The following is a 17,039-nucleotide window of genomic DNA, read 5'->3' on the forward strand; positions in this document are numbered from 1 at the left end:
GGGTGAGAGAAACACCAGGTGATAGGTGAAATTGGGAGGAGGAGGGATGAAGTAATGAGCTGGGAAGTTAATTGGTAAAAGAGACAAAAGGCTATGAAAGGAAGAAAGGGAGGAGGAGCACCAGAGGGAGGAGATGGGCGAGCAAGCTAAGATGAGAGAGGGAAAAGGGGATAAGAAATAGTGAAGGGGGTTGGGGTGGGGGAAGTTTGAGAAATCGATGTTCATGCCATCAGGTTGGAGGCTACACAGATGGAATATAAGGTGTTGTTCCTCCAACCTAAGTGTGGCCTCATCACGACAGTGGAGGAGGCCATGGATGGGCGTATTGGAATGGAAATGAGAAGTGAAATTAAAATGGGTGGCCACTGGAAGATCCTGCTTGTTTTGGAGGACAGAGCATAGAGGATCGGCGAAGCGTTCTCCTAATCTATGTCGGGTCTCACCAACATACAGGAGAGCACTGAACACAGTAAATGACCCCATCAGACTCACAGGTGAAGTGTTGCCTCATCTGGAAGGACTGTTTAGGGACCTGAATGGTAGTGAGGGAGAAGGCATAGGGGCAGATGTAGCACTTGTTCCACTTGCAAGAATAAGTACCAGGAGGGAGATCAGTGGGGAGGGACGAATGAACAAGGGAGTCATGTAGGGAGTGATCCCAGAGGAAAGCAGAAAGTGTGGGTGGGAGGGAAAGATTTGCTTGCTGGTGGGATAAAGCCCAATATACACAATATATTTTACATTTTTTAATAAAATCTCTCAGAATACCAATAATCATTATTCATCACATTGCAACTACTTACAATAAGGGTGATAGTTATATTAGCATTTCATTGACCTATTCAAGTGATACAGAAGGATAACATGGACACAAAGAGACTACAGATGCTGGAAATCTGGAGGAATACACAAAATGTTTGAAGAAGTCAGCAACTCAGACAGAAATGGGAAGTCGACGTTTCAGGTCGGGACCTACCATCACTTTAGGTCTACTCTCCATTTTGCTCCATTGATGCTGCCTGACAGGATGGTGACAAGCTTAAAGGATAAGAGTTAAAAGGCACTTCATTTGCCCGAGGTTGAACTTATTTCAGTGAGTGACCCATGGTGAACTCTTAAATGTTCCTATGCTCTGGTCCTTTCTGACATAATATAAAAAAGTATCAAGAGAGACACAGTGGACTGCAGATGATGGAATCTTTAGCTGTACACAATCACTAGGTGAGCTCAGCAAGTAAGGCAGCATTTGAGGGGGGAAATGGACAGTCATCAATTTGGGTCATGACTCTTCATCTGGATTGAAAGAAAATGGGGAGATAGCCAAAGGTGGAAGGAGGGGATACCAGTCCTCACAGAAGGGTCAGAAGTAGAAACTGGGTGTCAATGTCTCTTGAGGATCTACCCTGGGCTCAACATATCGATTCAGTTACAAAGAAGGCACAACAGAGGCTATATTTCATTAGAAGTTTGAGGAGATTTGATATGTCACCAAAGACACTTGCAAATTTCTACAGATATACCGTGAGGAGCATTCCAACTGGCTGCAACATGATCTGGTATGATGGGGCGGTTCCTCTACAGGATCGAAAGAAGCTAAGAATCTGCAGGGAGTTATGAACTCAGTCAGCTCCATCATGCGCACTAACCTCCCCAACATCCAGGTAATCTTCAAGGCGCGATGCCTCAGAAAGGCAGCATCTATCATTACAGACACCCATCACCCAGGACATGCCCTCTTCTCAATGCTACCATTACAGAGGAGGTACAGGAGCCTGAAGGCATACACTCAAAGATTCAGAAAGAGTTTCTTCCTCTCTACCATCAGATTTGCGAATGGACATTGAACTCATGCTACTGTCCTAGCTCAGATGTAACTCTACTTGGAGATCTGCTTCACTTTGAGGATGCATATGGTAAACCCCACAAGAGATTACCAGAACACAAAGAGTTAATTGTGTTGACAGGTTGCAGAGTGAAGACTTGTATTTAGTCAACCACAAGAATGACTTAATTGAAATGTTAAAGATGTTTGAAGGAGGTTGGCAGGGTAAACAGAAACCATTTCCTCTGGCAAAAATCCCAGAACATGGGGACATAACCTTGCTTCTTCACACAACCCCATCTCCTAAGATTTGCTGATGGTAGGAATCAACTGAAAATTTAATGCACCATGTATTTTGTCAGGCAAAGGTACCAAGGGATACAGAAACAAGAAAAAGAATTTTGTGTGTGTTGTTCCGAACTTGCAACATCTGCTGGCTTTCTCGTGTCTAAAATATGAGATAATTGGTTTATTGGTGAATAGTTCAGGAATACAGGAAAAAGTTTGCAAGTAACACAAACAATTGCTGGAGGAACTCAGCAAGCCAGGCAGCATTATGGAAGAGTAAACAGTTGACGTTTTGGGCCATGACTCTCATCAGGACGTTGCAAGTAAGCTTCCTCCACTGAGGTTGGGTGAGACTACAACTGGAGGTCATGTGTTAACGGTGAAAGGTGAAAATTTTAAGGGGAACATGAGGGGAAACTTCTTCATTCAGAGTGGTGAGAGTGTGGAATGAGCTGCCAGCACAAGTGGTGCATGTGAGCTCGATTTCAACATTTAAGAGGAGTTTGGATAGGTACATGGATGGTAAGGGTATGGAGGGCTATAGTCCCAATGCAGGTCGATGGGACTAGGCATTTTTAATGGTTCAGCATGGACTAGATGGACCGAAAGGGATGATTCTGTGCTGTACTTTTCTATGAGTCCATAACTCTAAGAGGGGGAAACTGCCAATTTGAAGGAAAATACACAGTGAAATTGTATTACAGTGGAACAGAAGTGCAATTACCAGCATTTTTATTTCTTTGCTTTCAATTTTAATTCTTGCTCTATTTGTTTTTATTTGCGTAAAAACTGGCTATGATATTTACCCATTTGTATTGCCAAGGGTGAAGTTAACATATAAAACGCTATAAGGCAGGAATCCCAATGCACTGGAATGTGGAAAGTTAAGACATGTCAGTCGTTAATCGAGTGGTCATAACCCAGTTGGTGAAGGATCAAATTAATTGGAGAGGCTAAGTGTTTCATTCAGCTGAGCAGTTCCAAAATAAACTTGGGGTCTAATCAAAGATTTTTCCCTGGCTCCTTCAGTAAGCCCCAACTCAGTGACTCAAAAGTGATCACAGAAGGATTATTAGAGACATAGAGAAGTACAGCACAGAAACAATTTAGTCTAGGTCGAACTGTTTAAACTGCCTAGCCCCAGCAACCTGCAACGGAACCACAGCCCTCCACCCCTACCATCCACATACCTTTCCACACTTCTCTTAAATATTGAAATTGAGTTCACATGCACTACTTGTGCTGGCAGCTCATTCCACACTCTCACCAATCTGAGTGAAGAAGTTTCCCCTCATGTTCCCCTTAAACTTTTCACCTTTCACCATTAACATATGACCTCTAGTTGTTGTCCCACCCGACCCCAGTGGAAAAAGCCTGCTTGCATTTACCCTATCTATACCCCTCATAATTTTGTATACCTCTATCAAATCTCCTCTCCCAATCTTCTACGTTCCAAGGAATAAAATCTGAACTTATTCAGTCCTTCCTTTATAACTCAGGTCTTCCAAACTTGTCAAAATCCTTGTAAATTTTCTCTATACTCTTTCAACCTTATTCAGATCTTTCCTGTAGCTAAGGTGACCAAAACTGCACACAGTACTCCAAATTAGGTCTCACCAACGTCTTACACAACTTCAACGTAACATTCCATCTCCTGTACTCAATACTTTGATTTATGAAGGCCAAAGAGTCAAATTCTTTCTCTACGACCCTATTCTCATTATTAATTCTGTATTTAAAAGAACCCTTGCCAAAAGATGGCCGCATTGGCAAAATATGCAAAAGATCAATATGAAAGCAGACACTACTGAAAATATATAACAGGCCATCTTGTATCTGAAGAGCGGTTAATGGATCAGAAGAATGACTTTCCACCTGAACCTGAAAGCTGATGCTGATTGAACTGATGAGAATTTCTCCATCAACATGTGGGTTGCTGGGTGGTGCAGCTTGTTGCTCCGTGCTATATCTGTGAATAGTGGGCACTATGGTAGTATAGCCATTAGCGTGACACGATTACATTTTGGAGGATCAGAGTTCAAACCAGGCACTGTCTGTAAGACATTCATATGTTCTTCTGCTGGGCGCCCGAGTTTCCAATGGGCGCTCTGGTTTCCTCCCACAGTACAAAGACATGCCAGTTAGTAGGTTATTTGGTCATTAGGCTAGGGTTAAACAGGCAGACTGCTGGGCAGAGCAGCTTGGTGGGCTGGAAGGGCCTTAGCTCCGTGCTGTATCCCTTAAAACAAAACAGGATGCTTAATCTTGATGAGTCTTGGGCTGAAACGTTGACTGTTTACTCCTCTCCATAGATGCTGCCTGACCTGCTGAATACCTTCACTATTTTGTGTGTGTGTGTTGCTCTGGATTTCCAGCATCTGTAGAATCTCTTGTGTTTAGTATTTCTATTATTTCTTTCTTTCTCCACTTCAACATTCTAGTGTCTACAGCACTGAACTTTCAAGGTAGCGCAGATGGTGATCTTCTCCTTTCCCTAACCCTGGTTTAAAAAAAAACTTACGTGGAGCGCCTTCTGCCATTTCAATTGCAGTAATTCCCAAAGACCAAATGTCACTCTGCAATTAAATCAAACGAATAGAGTTAGGGGAGAGGTAAAAACTGGTTGTTCACGTTACGAATAGAACATTGTTTCCCCATTACTCGCTGTATATTGTTAAATCACTTAAATAAACATCTAAACTAATTTGTTTATGCTTCAAAGAAAAACCTGCACAATGTACTAGTGTTATATTTATTTAATCTTGCACTGGTGCCAGTATGTTCATCTTCAGTATGTCACCAAAGACTCTAGCAAATTCCCACAGATGTACCATGGAGAGCATCCTGACTGGCTGCATCACTGCCTGGTATGGGAACTGAACCTCCCTTAATCATAGGATTCTACAGAGAGGGGTGAGGACAGCCCAGCGCATTTGTAGTTGTGAACTGCCCATGATTCAGAACACTTACAAAGACAGGTGTGAAAAAAGGGCCCGAAGAATCATCGGAGGCCTGAGTCACAATCACAATTTATTCCAGCTACTACCATCTGGGAAAAGGTACTGCAGCATAAAAGCCAGGACCAACAGGCTCCAGGACAGCTTCTTCCACCAGGCCATCAGACTGACTAACTCGCATTGATTTGAGTGTATTTCTATGTCACATTCACTGCTCTATTTATTATAAATGATTATAAATTGCTATGATTGCACATTGCACATTTAGATGGAGACGTAACATAAAGATTTTTACTCCTCATGCATGTGAAGGATGTAAGAAATAAAGTCAATTCAATTTGACTGGTTGCTTCATCATCTGGTATGGATACTCCAATGCACAATATTGAAAGATGCTGCAGAGGGATTGGAGACTCAGCCAGTTCCATCATGGGTAAGACCGTCCCCACTATTGAGATCAACTTCGAAATGCGGGCCTTAACAAGACAGCACCCTCCATTAAGGACCCTCACCATCTGGGACAAGGCCTCTTTCATTCACTACCATCAGGGAGGATGAGCGGGAGCCAGAAGATCCACATTCAACATTTTAGGAACCTCTCCACTATCAGATTTGTGGGCCATCTGTGAAGGCATGAACACCACCTCACTATTCCTCTTTTGCATGATTAATTATTTTATTATGTCTTGCATTGTACTGCTGCTATGGAACATTTAATGATACATGTCAGTGATAATAAACCTGAAACTGATTTTTATTTTGCATACATGCAAGTGTCAAAATGGTAGTTGTGATGTGTCTAGTGTGGTAGTGTAGTGGGTAGTGCTTGTCACTCTCACTTTGAGCCTCCACTGCTGGCTCGCAGTCTTAGAAAAGGAGAGCTGAATGTGTAAGTCTCTCCCTGCCAGTATGTAGCCTCTCCAACAGCAAGCCTCACCTAGTGTCTCCTCGCTGGCGACACACGGAAACTGAACTCCTTTTGGACTTAGGCTGAACAAGAGAGGACTGGGAGGAGGTCTGGCCCCTGCACACAAAGTACACAGGCCTACCGGCATGTGGACATGCCCTGGTGCTCATGAACCAGATCCCCATCTATGGCTAAATAGCCCTACTGCCTGTGGGCAGCCTCGGGAGAGGCAAAGTCTATGGGAGTAAACCCAGACAGCAAATCCGGAGTGGAGCACCTAAGGCGGCTGGACATCATTGAACGTCGCTCTGGCAGCTCCTGCAACCAAGCTGGTACCAAACATATTGCTTCACTTTCCTTTGGACTACACTGGTGATGACGAGAGCAGGATCTTGACGACTGGGCATCTCACGATCTCCATACCTTCCATACAGGCTTGCGATATGATGATTGTCCTTCGAGGCAGAATGATGCCAATCACCACATGCAAGTAGTATATAATTTGGTAATTTAAGTTTGGTACTTAAGAGGGACATCCATTTAGAATGGAGATGAGGAGGAATTTCTCTAGTCAGAGAGTGGTGAATCTGTAGAATTTGTTGTCACAGGCAGCTTTGGGAGGCCAGATCATTGGGTATATTTAAGGCAAAGGTTGATAGATTCTTGATTCATCAGGGCATGAAGGGATACAGGGAGAAGTCGGGAGATTAGGGCTCTGAGGGAAATGGCGGAGCAGACTCAATGGGCCAAATGGCCTAATTCTGCTCCTATATTTTATGGTCTTAATTTGTTCTCATGCTTGTCTTGTAATGTATGGGTTGCTTAATTATCATAACAGTTATACTCTGTGTATCTATGTCTATAACAACAAACAAATGATGTTATAATTGAAATGATAAAGATACACTTGTCATCATTATGTGCTGTGTAGTATGATGTGGGCGATTATGGTCTTTCCATGACCATGATTGTTTTGGGCAAATTTTTCCACAGAAGTGGTTTGCCATTGCCTTCTTCTGGGCAGTGTCTGTACAAGATAGGTGACCCCTGCCATTATCAATACTCTTCAGAGATTGTCTGTCTGGTGTCAGTGGTCACATAACCAGGACTTGTGATTTGCACCGGCTGCTCATCCGACCATCCACCACCTGCTCCCATGTCTTCATGTCAGCCTGATCAGAGTGAGGGGGGTGTCTAAGTAGGTGTCACACCTTGCCTGAGGGTGACCTACAGCCTGGCGGAGGGAAGGAGTGCCTTACATCTCCTTTGGCGGAGACATATCTCCACGCTGTCACCCAGAGGATACACTAAACATAAACAAACCAAATACAGTATCACTTGTACAACTTTTCTCACAAACTCCAGATGTCTCAATGTACTTCACGTTCAACCAAGCACTAATCTGTAATATGCATTTATTCATGGGGCATGACTTTTCTGTCAAGGCCAGCAATGACTGACCACCCACAACTGATAACTGACTGGGAGCCGGAGGTCACATCGAAGCAAAGCAGGAAAGGTACACTCTGGGACATTTAGTGATTCACAAAGTACACCAATTTTATGGTAAACTTTACTACTCAGCATGGCATTCTGGATTAATAGTTTAGATCACTGGATACCACTCTAGTACACATCATGCATGGGTAATGAATAGGTTCTATCTTTCCCGATGTGTTGTCGACTTTGCCCATAAATCAGAAAATAAACAAATTCTCCAGTTTATGGCAACCATACCTCCACAATATTATACTGAATGGCGAGAGGCTGCAAAGGATTATAGACTTGGCCAACTCCATTAGAACAACCCTCCCCACTGTTGAGGACATCATCGAGAAGTAATACTCAAATAGACGGATCTATCATTGACCCTCACCATCGGGGCATGTACTCTTTTCATTACTACCATCAGGGAGGAGGCACAGGGGCTTAAGAACCCATATTCAATAATTCACGAACGGCTTCTTTAATCAGATTTCAGAATGATCTATGAACAGCACCTCTACTCCTTCCGTTTACAATATTTATTTTGCAATTTATAGATTATTGCGCCTTTGCTCTGCAGTGCTGCTGCAAAACTACTAATAACAGTGATAATAAATCTGATTCTAAAGCACACAAGACCTATAAGGAAGAACTATTACACTGGACAACAAAGATTTTGCTTCCTTACTTTTGGATTAATTTAAGGGAGGGGGCATGGTCGGTTAGTTGCATTATACATTTAAACCTGGGCAATTTGCTTTGAGAATGGAACATATCTGAGAACTGATGTTACGCCTTGCTTCGTGTGTGGTATGCATTCATACATACCCTATAATCGTAAGTGGCATCAGGATTTTCGTCACATGCTATCACTTCAGGAGCCATCCAATATGGAGTTCCGATGAATGTGTTCCTCCTTCCGACAGTCCTGTCGAGTTGAGCACTCACACCAAAATCAACTGCAAAATGAAAGGGAAATCATCACCATTAGATGAACAGCAGGAACATTTCATAAAAACAACTTAGATTTATACTGACAGTCCTTTTTAGTTATAAATCTAGAAATCTTCTATATTTATTTCCCAATTTTTAAACACATAATACAGACACAACATCCAAAAACACTCATTACATTAATGCTGCTATTCCCTAAAAGTTAATTTGCAGGTTGAGTCGATGGTGAGGAAGGCAAATGCAATGTTAGCATTCATTTCAAGAGGACAAGAATGTAAAAGCAAGAATGTAATGTCCAGGCTTCATAAAGCACTGGTGAGGCCTCACTTAGGAGTATTGCGAGCAGTTTTGGGCCCCTTATCTAAGAAAGGATGTGCTGACATTGGAAAGGGTTCAGAGGAGGTTCATGAGAATAATTCTGGGAATGAAAGGTTTATTATATGAGGAGTGTTTGATGGCTCTGGGCCTGTACTCACTGGAATTCAAAAGAATCGGGTTGAGGGGGAAATGAAGGAATGAAACATACTGAATGTTGAAAGGCCTTGATAGATTGGATGTGGCAAAGGAGTCTAGAATCAGAGGGCACAACCTCAGAACAGAGGGAAGTCCATTTAGAACAGAGATGAGGAAATTCTTTAGCCAGAGAGTGGTGAACCTGTGGAATTCATTGCCACAGGCAGCTGTGGAGGCCAAGTCATTGGGTATATTTAGAGGTAGAGGTTGATAGATTCTTGATTAGTCACAATGTTAAAGGGAGAAAGCAGGAGACTGGGGCTGAGAGGGAAATAGATTAGCCACAATGAAGTGGTGGAATAGATTTGATGGCCAAATGGCCTAATTCTGCTCCAATATCCTAAGCTTATTTGCTTTTCATTTGAGCATACTGATATTAGTCACCCCATCCCTACATAAGGATAAATATCACCAGGAAACAGAGCAACAACTAGGGAACTTACTCACTTGACTTTTAAGTTTTGTGCTAAATCTTTTGCATATAATCTAGCATCTATGATTTGGATTGTTTCAGACATTGATGTTTCCAACGTCTTAGAGCAGTGGTCCCCACCCTCCAGGCCGCGGACCAATACATTGCTGTGAAGCATGCAGGGGTACAGCGGTGGCCCAGGATGCACCCAGCGCATCTTTAGGAAAAAAGCCGAAATAAACAAGCTAATTAATTAGGTGCCGCCTGGCACGTAAATGTCGGCCCAGATCAGAGGTGGGATCTGGTCTCTCACAACAATTAGGGGTAAAAAAAAACTCCAGAGATCCATCATCAAGCTGGAGGGATTTCTGATGCTGTTTCACCACTGCAATATCTGAAAAAAAATATGACTTCACTGTAGTGCTTGGCTGGGCTCGAATTTATGGAGAAGTCTCCTCGGAATAGGTTACTCAACTTCCTGCAGGTTTATTTTTTTCTTGTGTAGAGCAAAAATTTATTGAAAAATCTCAACCACTCTATTCATTGTTGATTCAGCACAACAGATATAGGTGTCGAGCATTAGAGTTGATTGTACACATTGCAGCCATTGCAAGGGGTTGGAGTATTGAAATAAAGAAGCATTATTACAAGTGTAGAGCTAATACAGAATTAGTACAAATAAGAGTGAATGTAGAATTATTATAAATAAGAGCTAAGATGTACCAAGAGTAATGCAAACACAGCTTTGGTCTTTTATTTAAGGAAGATGTACCATCTTGGAGGTGGCTAGTAACAGGAAACAGATGCCCTCCATTGGTGCTAGTGACAGACCTCCAGCTTCCACTTGAGGCCTATTACTGATGACAAGATCCAGTGCTGAACAAGTGGCCGAGATCCAGAGATTTCACTTCTGACCACAAAACTGAACATACCTTTGTCTTACTCCAAGTTTGTAGTGGGCATCAGGGAAGAACATGGTTGATGTGGACCAGCATAGTTGAGGTTGCCCTCAAAAGTTTCCAGTCTATGACTGTGATCAATACGGCAATATGCTCAGGATAGGGCCACCTTGTAATGTCTGTTTGAAATGCTATAAAGCAAATGAAAGTGATGCCTGTAATAGAGAATATCTGCACCAGAGCATAAACCTGGCTGGTGCAGAGATGGGATTCCTCAAGTGACATGCCCAGTAGATTAGTTAACACTCCAGAATCCTTGTAGATATTTTAAAAACTTACTGAACTCAAATACGAGAAAGTCTACAGATGCTGGAGATCCAAAGCAATGCTGGAGGAACTCAACAGGTCAGGCAGCATCTATGGAAATGAATAAACAGAGTCGACGTTTCGAGCCAAGACACTTCTTTAGGATCAGAAAGGAAGTGGGAAGACAAAAGAATAAAGGCTGGAGGAGTGGAAGAAGGATAGTTAAAAGGTGATAGGTGAGTTGGGAAGATAAGGGGGTGTAGAAAAAGGAATCTGATAGGAGAGCAGAGTGGACCATAGGAGAAAGGGAAGGAGGGGACCCAGAGGGAGGTGATAGGGAGGTGAGAAGAGGCAAGAGGCCCAAGTGGGGAACAGAAGACAAAGGGATGGGGAGAGAAAAATTTACTGTACTCTCGTATCCATATCATTCATCTGTTCTTTGACCATTATCCTGCTGTAATAGCTTGCACCACCTTTGGACTTTTATTCTATTTTCTTGCACCATATCCACAACGCTTTCCTTGCTTGCTTTATACTTAACTTTAATCTCTTTCCTCTGCCTATGCTGATCACAGAACCTCACTCTTCTCCCTTTCTCTCACAGCTAATCCTCACCCACATCTTTTTAGCTCTGTCATGGCTTAAAAATAGTTACTCTGACATCTTCAAAATATCAACCATTTGTGTGAAAACAGATCGCGCTCAGATTGCCAAGAGCTTTACAGCATTTCCATCTCTATTTTATATTCTACCAATTGTAGTATGTCATTTAAAGCTTTGCTTCCATCTATCCAGCCCCACTGCTTCCTCATTTGAATGATTTATATCATTATCACTCTGTAATATGCATTCCAATGGGGAAAAGGCAACATCTTACAGTGTTCATTCTTCTGCACACCAGGCCAGAACCCAGAGGGAGCTCAGTGGCAATGGATGTAGAAATTTGGAATCCAAGCACACAAATTACAAAAGCAAATGCTTCACCTTCTGCAGAGGGTGGCATGATTATTCGATTATTCTTTTAGTTAGTCACTGTGCCACAGAGAATCTACAAAGTTGCAGGCAGGTAAAATCCGGGCATTGTCTGCTTTGCCAATTTGTGTTCAAAGAGTCTAAGTACACTTATTATCAAAGAATGTACAAATTATATACCTTGAAATTTGTCTGCTTACAGGCAGCCACAAAGCAAGAAACCCAAAGAACCCAATTAAAAAAAAGAGAATTGGCTGCAACAAAGAAAGAGAGAGAAAAAAACCCACGATTATGCAACCAATAGAAGCAAACCAGATTGAGTCCTTAGATCTACTTCCTGGGGCAGCTAGGGTAGGCCCAAGCCTCAGTAGCACAGCAGCCGGAGCTGTTAACTACCAAGAAATTAATATCTTGGGAGACCGAGTGAAACCAGCTCGACTCTCTGCTCCGGTCCCATCGCTTGGGCTTTCCAGTCTATCTGGCCTGGCGTTTTACATTGTCCAAGGAAAGCCACCGCTACAACCTGCAACCTGGTCATCTCTGAGGCTGAGGTACGCAGATGTTTCCAACAAGTGGACAGTCACAAGGCTGCGGGACCGGAAAGCATCCCAGTGTGGGTACGCAGGATGTGCGCAGCACAACTAGCAGGTGTGTTTACATATATATATTTATTTTTTTTCTCTCTTTCTCTATCCTTCTTGCTTCAAATTATCCACCATTGTCCTTGTACCAAAAAAGACCAAGGTAACATACCTGTACGACTGGCATTCTGTCACACTCACCTCAATAATAAGCAAATGCTCTTAGAGGCTGGTCAAGGTTTACACCTGCAGCTTGCTACCACCCAAACTGGACTCCCTACATTTTGCCTACCGACATAACTGAATGACAGACAATGCAATAGCCAATGCTCCACATACTGTTGTTACACATGTGGAGAAGAAGGATGCTTATGTGAGAATGTTGTTCTGGGACTACAGTTCAGCATTAAACACCATAATTCCATCCAGGCTCGACAAGAAGCTCAGAAACCTTGGCCTTGACCCTGCCTTGTGCAGCTGGATTCTGGACTTCCTGTCCAATCGCCAGCAGGTGGTAAGAGTGGGCTCCCTCATCTCCACCCTCTAACTCTCAATACAGGAGCCCCTCAGGGTTGTGTACTAAGTCCCTTCCTTTGCTCCCTGTATACCCATGACTGTGTCACCACCCATAGCTCTAATCTGCTAATTGAATTTGCTGACGACACTACATAGATTGGCCTAATGTCAAACAATAACGAGATGGGCTACAGGGAAAAAGTCATCTCTCTGACAGTGGTGTCAAGGGAATAACCTCTCCCTCAATGTAGCAAAAACAAAGGAGCTGGTTGTGGATTACAGGAGGAATGGAGACAAGCTAAACCCGATTGACATTAATGGATCTGGGGTTGAGACGGTAAACAGCTTTAAGTTCCTTGGCATCCACATCACCGAGGATCTCACATGGTCTGTACACACCAGCTGTGTGGTGAAATAGGCACAACAGTGCCTCTTTCACGTCAGACGGCTGGGGAAGTTTAGTATGGGCCCCCAAATACTAAGAACTTTCTACAGGTGCACAACTGAGAGTACCCTGACTGGCTGCATCACTGCCTGGTATGGGAACTGTACCTCCCTTAATTACAGGACTCTGCAGGGAGTAGTGCAGACAGCCCAGTGCATCTGTCATTGTGAACTTCCTATGATTTAAGACACTTACAAAGACAGGTATGAAAAAAGGGTCCAAAGGATCATTGAGGACACTAGTCATCCCAATCACAATCTATTCCAGCTGCCATGATCTGGGAAACAGTACCGCAGCATAAAAGCCAGGAACAACAGACTCTGGGACAGCTTCTTCCACCTGGCTATCAGACTGATTAACTCACGATGAATTGAGTGTATTTCTATGTTACATTGACTGTTCTATTTATTATAAATTACTATGATTGCACATTGCAAATTTAGACAGAGATGTAATGTAAAGATTTTTACTCCTCATGTGAAGGATGTAAGAAATAAAGCCAATTCAATTTTGCTTCAACTTAGCGATGCACCTGCACGACACATCCTTTAAGTCAGCTTTGCCTCCACTTACTTCTTCATTGTTTGTGGTTTGCCACAATTTACCACATAGTTTAACACAAGTTACTTCAGAAAAGGTGTTATTAGTAATGTTTTTAGTCAAATTTCTTGCCTTTTGATCTACTGCACACGTTTGGCATTGCCATCTTAAACCAGAATTTCAAAATGGCAATGGCTATCAGACAATGAAACCACAAAAGTCACATTTTCTTGGTGGCCACCCATTTTAATTCTGCTTCCCATTTTTATTCTGATATGTTGGTCTACAGCCTCCTTTGCTGTAATGATGAGACCATTCTCAGGCTAGAGGAACAACAACTCATATTTCGTCTGGGTAGCCTCCAGCTTGATGGTATGAATATTGATTTTCCCCAACTTCTGATAATTTCACATTCCCCCTGCCCCAGCCTCAAGTTCTGTATCTCCATTACCCCTGCTCTTCTCCTTACCTGCCCCATTATCTCCATCTGGAGCCCCTCCTCCTTCCCTTTCCACCATGGTCCACTCTCATCAGATACCTCCTTCTTCAGACCTTTATCTCTTCTACCTATCACTTCTCAGCTTCTCACTTCAAGCTCCTCCCCCACCCAGCTGGTCTCATCTATAACCTGCTAGCTTGTACTCCTCCCCCTCTCCTCACCTCCTTATTCTGGCTTCTTTCCCCTTCCTTTCCAATCCTGAAGATTCTTGGGCTGAATCGCCAATTGTTTATTCCTCTCCATAGATGCTGCCTGACCTGCTGAGTTTCTCCAGCATTTTGTGCGTTATCCTGGACTTCCAGGATCTGCAGAATCTCATGTTATGACCATCAGCAGTGCTGTATCTTGGTGGAAAAAGTTTTGGATTTAAGAGATGCTGTTGGAGAAACTGCTATGCATTTGTAGATGATATGACTGCAACCATTGCAAGGAGGCTGAACTATTGAGAAAATCCTACAAAAAGCAGTGGATACAGAGCACCCATCACAGGTAAAGCCCTCCCTATCGCTGAGCACATCTACATGAAATGCTGTTGCAGGAAAGCAGCAACCATCATCACCAAGGACATGCTTTCAGAGCATACTCCCTTCTCACTGCTGCCAACAGGAAAAAGGCACAGGAGCCTCAGTACCCACACCACCAGGCTCAGGAACAGTTACTACCAATATTCCCACAACCCACAGACTCACTTTCAAGGACTCTTCATCTCATGTTCTCACTATTTATTTACTGTTATTTCTTTATATATTTGCACAGTTTGCTGCCTTCTGCACTCTGGACACCCAAGTTGGTGCAGTCTTTCATTGATTCTATTATGGTTATAATTCTATTGTATATTTATTGAGCATGCCCACAAGAAAATGAATCTCAGGGTTACATATGGTGACATATGTGTACTTTGATAAATAAATTTAAAGATTTATCATAAGGAATGCATTTACAGTTTTGGTCTCCTTTTTTAAGGAATATGTATGTAGACAGTCTAGTTTGACAGGGTCCTGAATTACCCCTATGAACTGTGCTCGATTACCCCTATTAACTGTGCTTTTGAAAAGAGAAAGATAGAGTCATTTAACATTGATAACTTGTTTTGAAAGAAAGAGAGACAAAGACTAACTGTTGGACTGTCACTTTAAGGCACTGGAAGTAACTTCTGGATTTCTACTGAGTTGGAGTTGGAGACAGCACCGAGCAGCTCATAAGTTGCTATGGTGACCAAAGGCAACGTTATTTAATGGACACTCGATGCTATGATTTTCGGCAGGCTGTTGACACTTCTCAAGGACTTTTGCCTGCTTGCACTTCTTCACAGAGAGAGGAAGGAGGAGTTATTTGAATGACAGTTGATGCTCAGCACGAGAAGATAAAACAGGAGGTCAGATGATAGACCTCAGACACATGTTCTGGACACTGAATGAGCAGTGTTGTGCCCGCAGGAAAAGTGAGTTTTGGAGGATCGATCAGGCGGATCGGTCATTCGCTCTTGCAGTGGAAAGAGGAAAAGGGTTGACTGGTGGGGAGTTGTCCATGTGTCCACCCTCGCCTGGGGGATAATTCCACCACAGAAAACCCGTCCCCTTTGTTAAAGTCACAGTCGGTGACTTTTAAAGGATTTCGAAGAACAACGAGAAGATCGACTGCATCAGCTCACCTGAAGACTCATATCTCTCCCTCCCTCTCTCTCTCCCCATCACTACTCAACTCAATACCATGAACTAAACTGAAATGAACTTTACTCGTCATCGTAAGACTGTATCTTTTTACCCCTAGACTTAATAAAGCTTGGTTTTTCATACATATATTTCCACACTTACTGATATACTTATATACACACACATACATATATATATATATATATGTGTGTGTGTGTGTGTGTGTGTGTGTGTATGTGTGTATATATATATATGTATATGTGTGTGTATGTGTGTGTGTATATATATACACACACACACATACACACACATATACATATATACACATACATACATATATACACACACACATATACATATATATATATACACACACACATATACATATATACATACATATACACACACATATATTCATTGCTAATCTGTTTGACTTATCTACATTTATATTACTCTATTGCGTAGTTACTAATAAATATTATTAGTTTATAGCAATATTGGACTCCAAAGTGTTTTCCATCTCTGCTGGTTCTTTATTCCCGTCACGGGGTACGTGACACTAGACCAGGGATTCCCAACCTTTATGTTATGGAGCCTTACCGTTAACCAAGGGGTACATGGACCCCTGGTCTCGATTGAAAGGATCATTAGGGTACTTTCTGGGATGAGAGGACTGTCTGAAGACAAACACATAGCAAAATTGGAATTTTATTATTTATAGTTTCGATTAATGAGGGGTTAATGAATTTAAAATACAAGAGCCTAAGAGGGCACGACAGGGTAGATACTGAGCGTTTCCAGTGGAATTAGCATGCCAGATCTTTCCGAAGGACAGGCTGCTGCATTGGTGGTTCAGTGGTAGAAATCTCCCCTCACTTGGCAGGCTGGTTTCAAATCCCCAATGAAAAACACCATTTAGACTGGTATAGTAGCGTGGTTGTAAGTGCTGGTCAATTGTAAGCTCCAATTATTGACTGTGGCAAAATTAGCAAAGGTAAAGCCATTGAATTTCAAAGGTAGATGGTTAGGTTCTCTCTTATTGGAGATGTCCAGCACTTTGTGGCTTAAATTCAACTTGCTTCTCATCAGTACATGATTGTTGTCCAGGTATTGTTGGATAAAGACATGGCCTCTTCCTTTTGCAAGTGAAATTAGAACATTGTTTGATGATGATTGCATATCCAAATTTCTGACCATATAACCGGGATTCCCAACGTGGGATGAATGAACCCCTCAGATAATGGTATGGCTCCACAGCAAAAAAAAATGTTGGGAACCGCTGTCTTAAAAT

At 42.5% G+C, this 17,039-nt stretch overlaps 1 protein-coding gene across 2 annotated transcripts in view; it reads right to left on the reverse strand.

Annotated features, from left to right (window-relative positions):
* Positions 1-17,039, reverse strand: part of LOC134346959 (misshapen-like kinase 1) — a 351,745-nt gene that overhangs the window by 120,691 nt on the left and 214,015 nt on the right. For both annotated transcript variants that reach the window (XM_063048859.1, XM_063048858.1), the window contains exons 7-8: positions 8,288-8,418; positions 4,632-4,686 (exon numbers count right to left, since the gene is read on the reverse strand). In XM_063048859.1, the coding sequence (XP_062904929.1) occupies positions 4,632-4,686; positions 8,288-8,418 (186 nt within the window). The remainder of the gene's footprint in view (positions 1-4,631; positions 4,687-8,287; positions 8,419-17,039) is intronic.

The sequence above is a fragment of the Mobula hypostoma genome, chromosome 5, assembly GCF_963921235.1.
Source record: "Mobula hypostoma chromosome 5, sMobHyp1.1, whole genome shotgun sequence".
NCBI classification, from domain to species: domain Eukaryota; kingdom Metazoa; phylum Chordata; class Chondrichthyes; order Myliobatiformes; family Myliobatidae; genus Mobula; species Mobula hypostoma.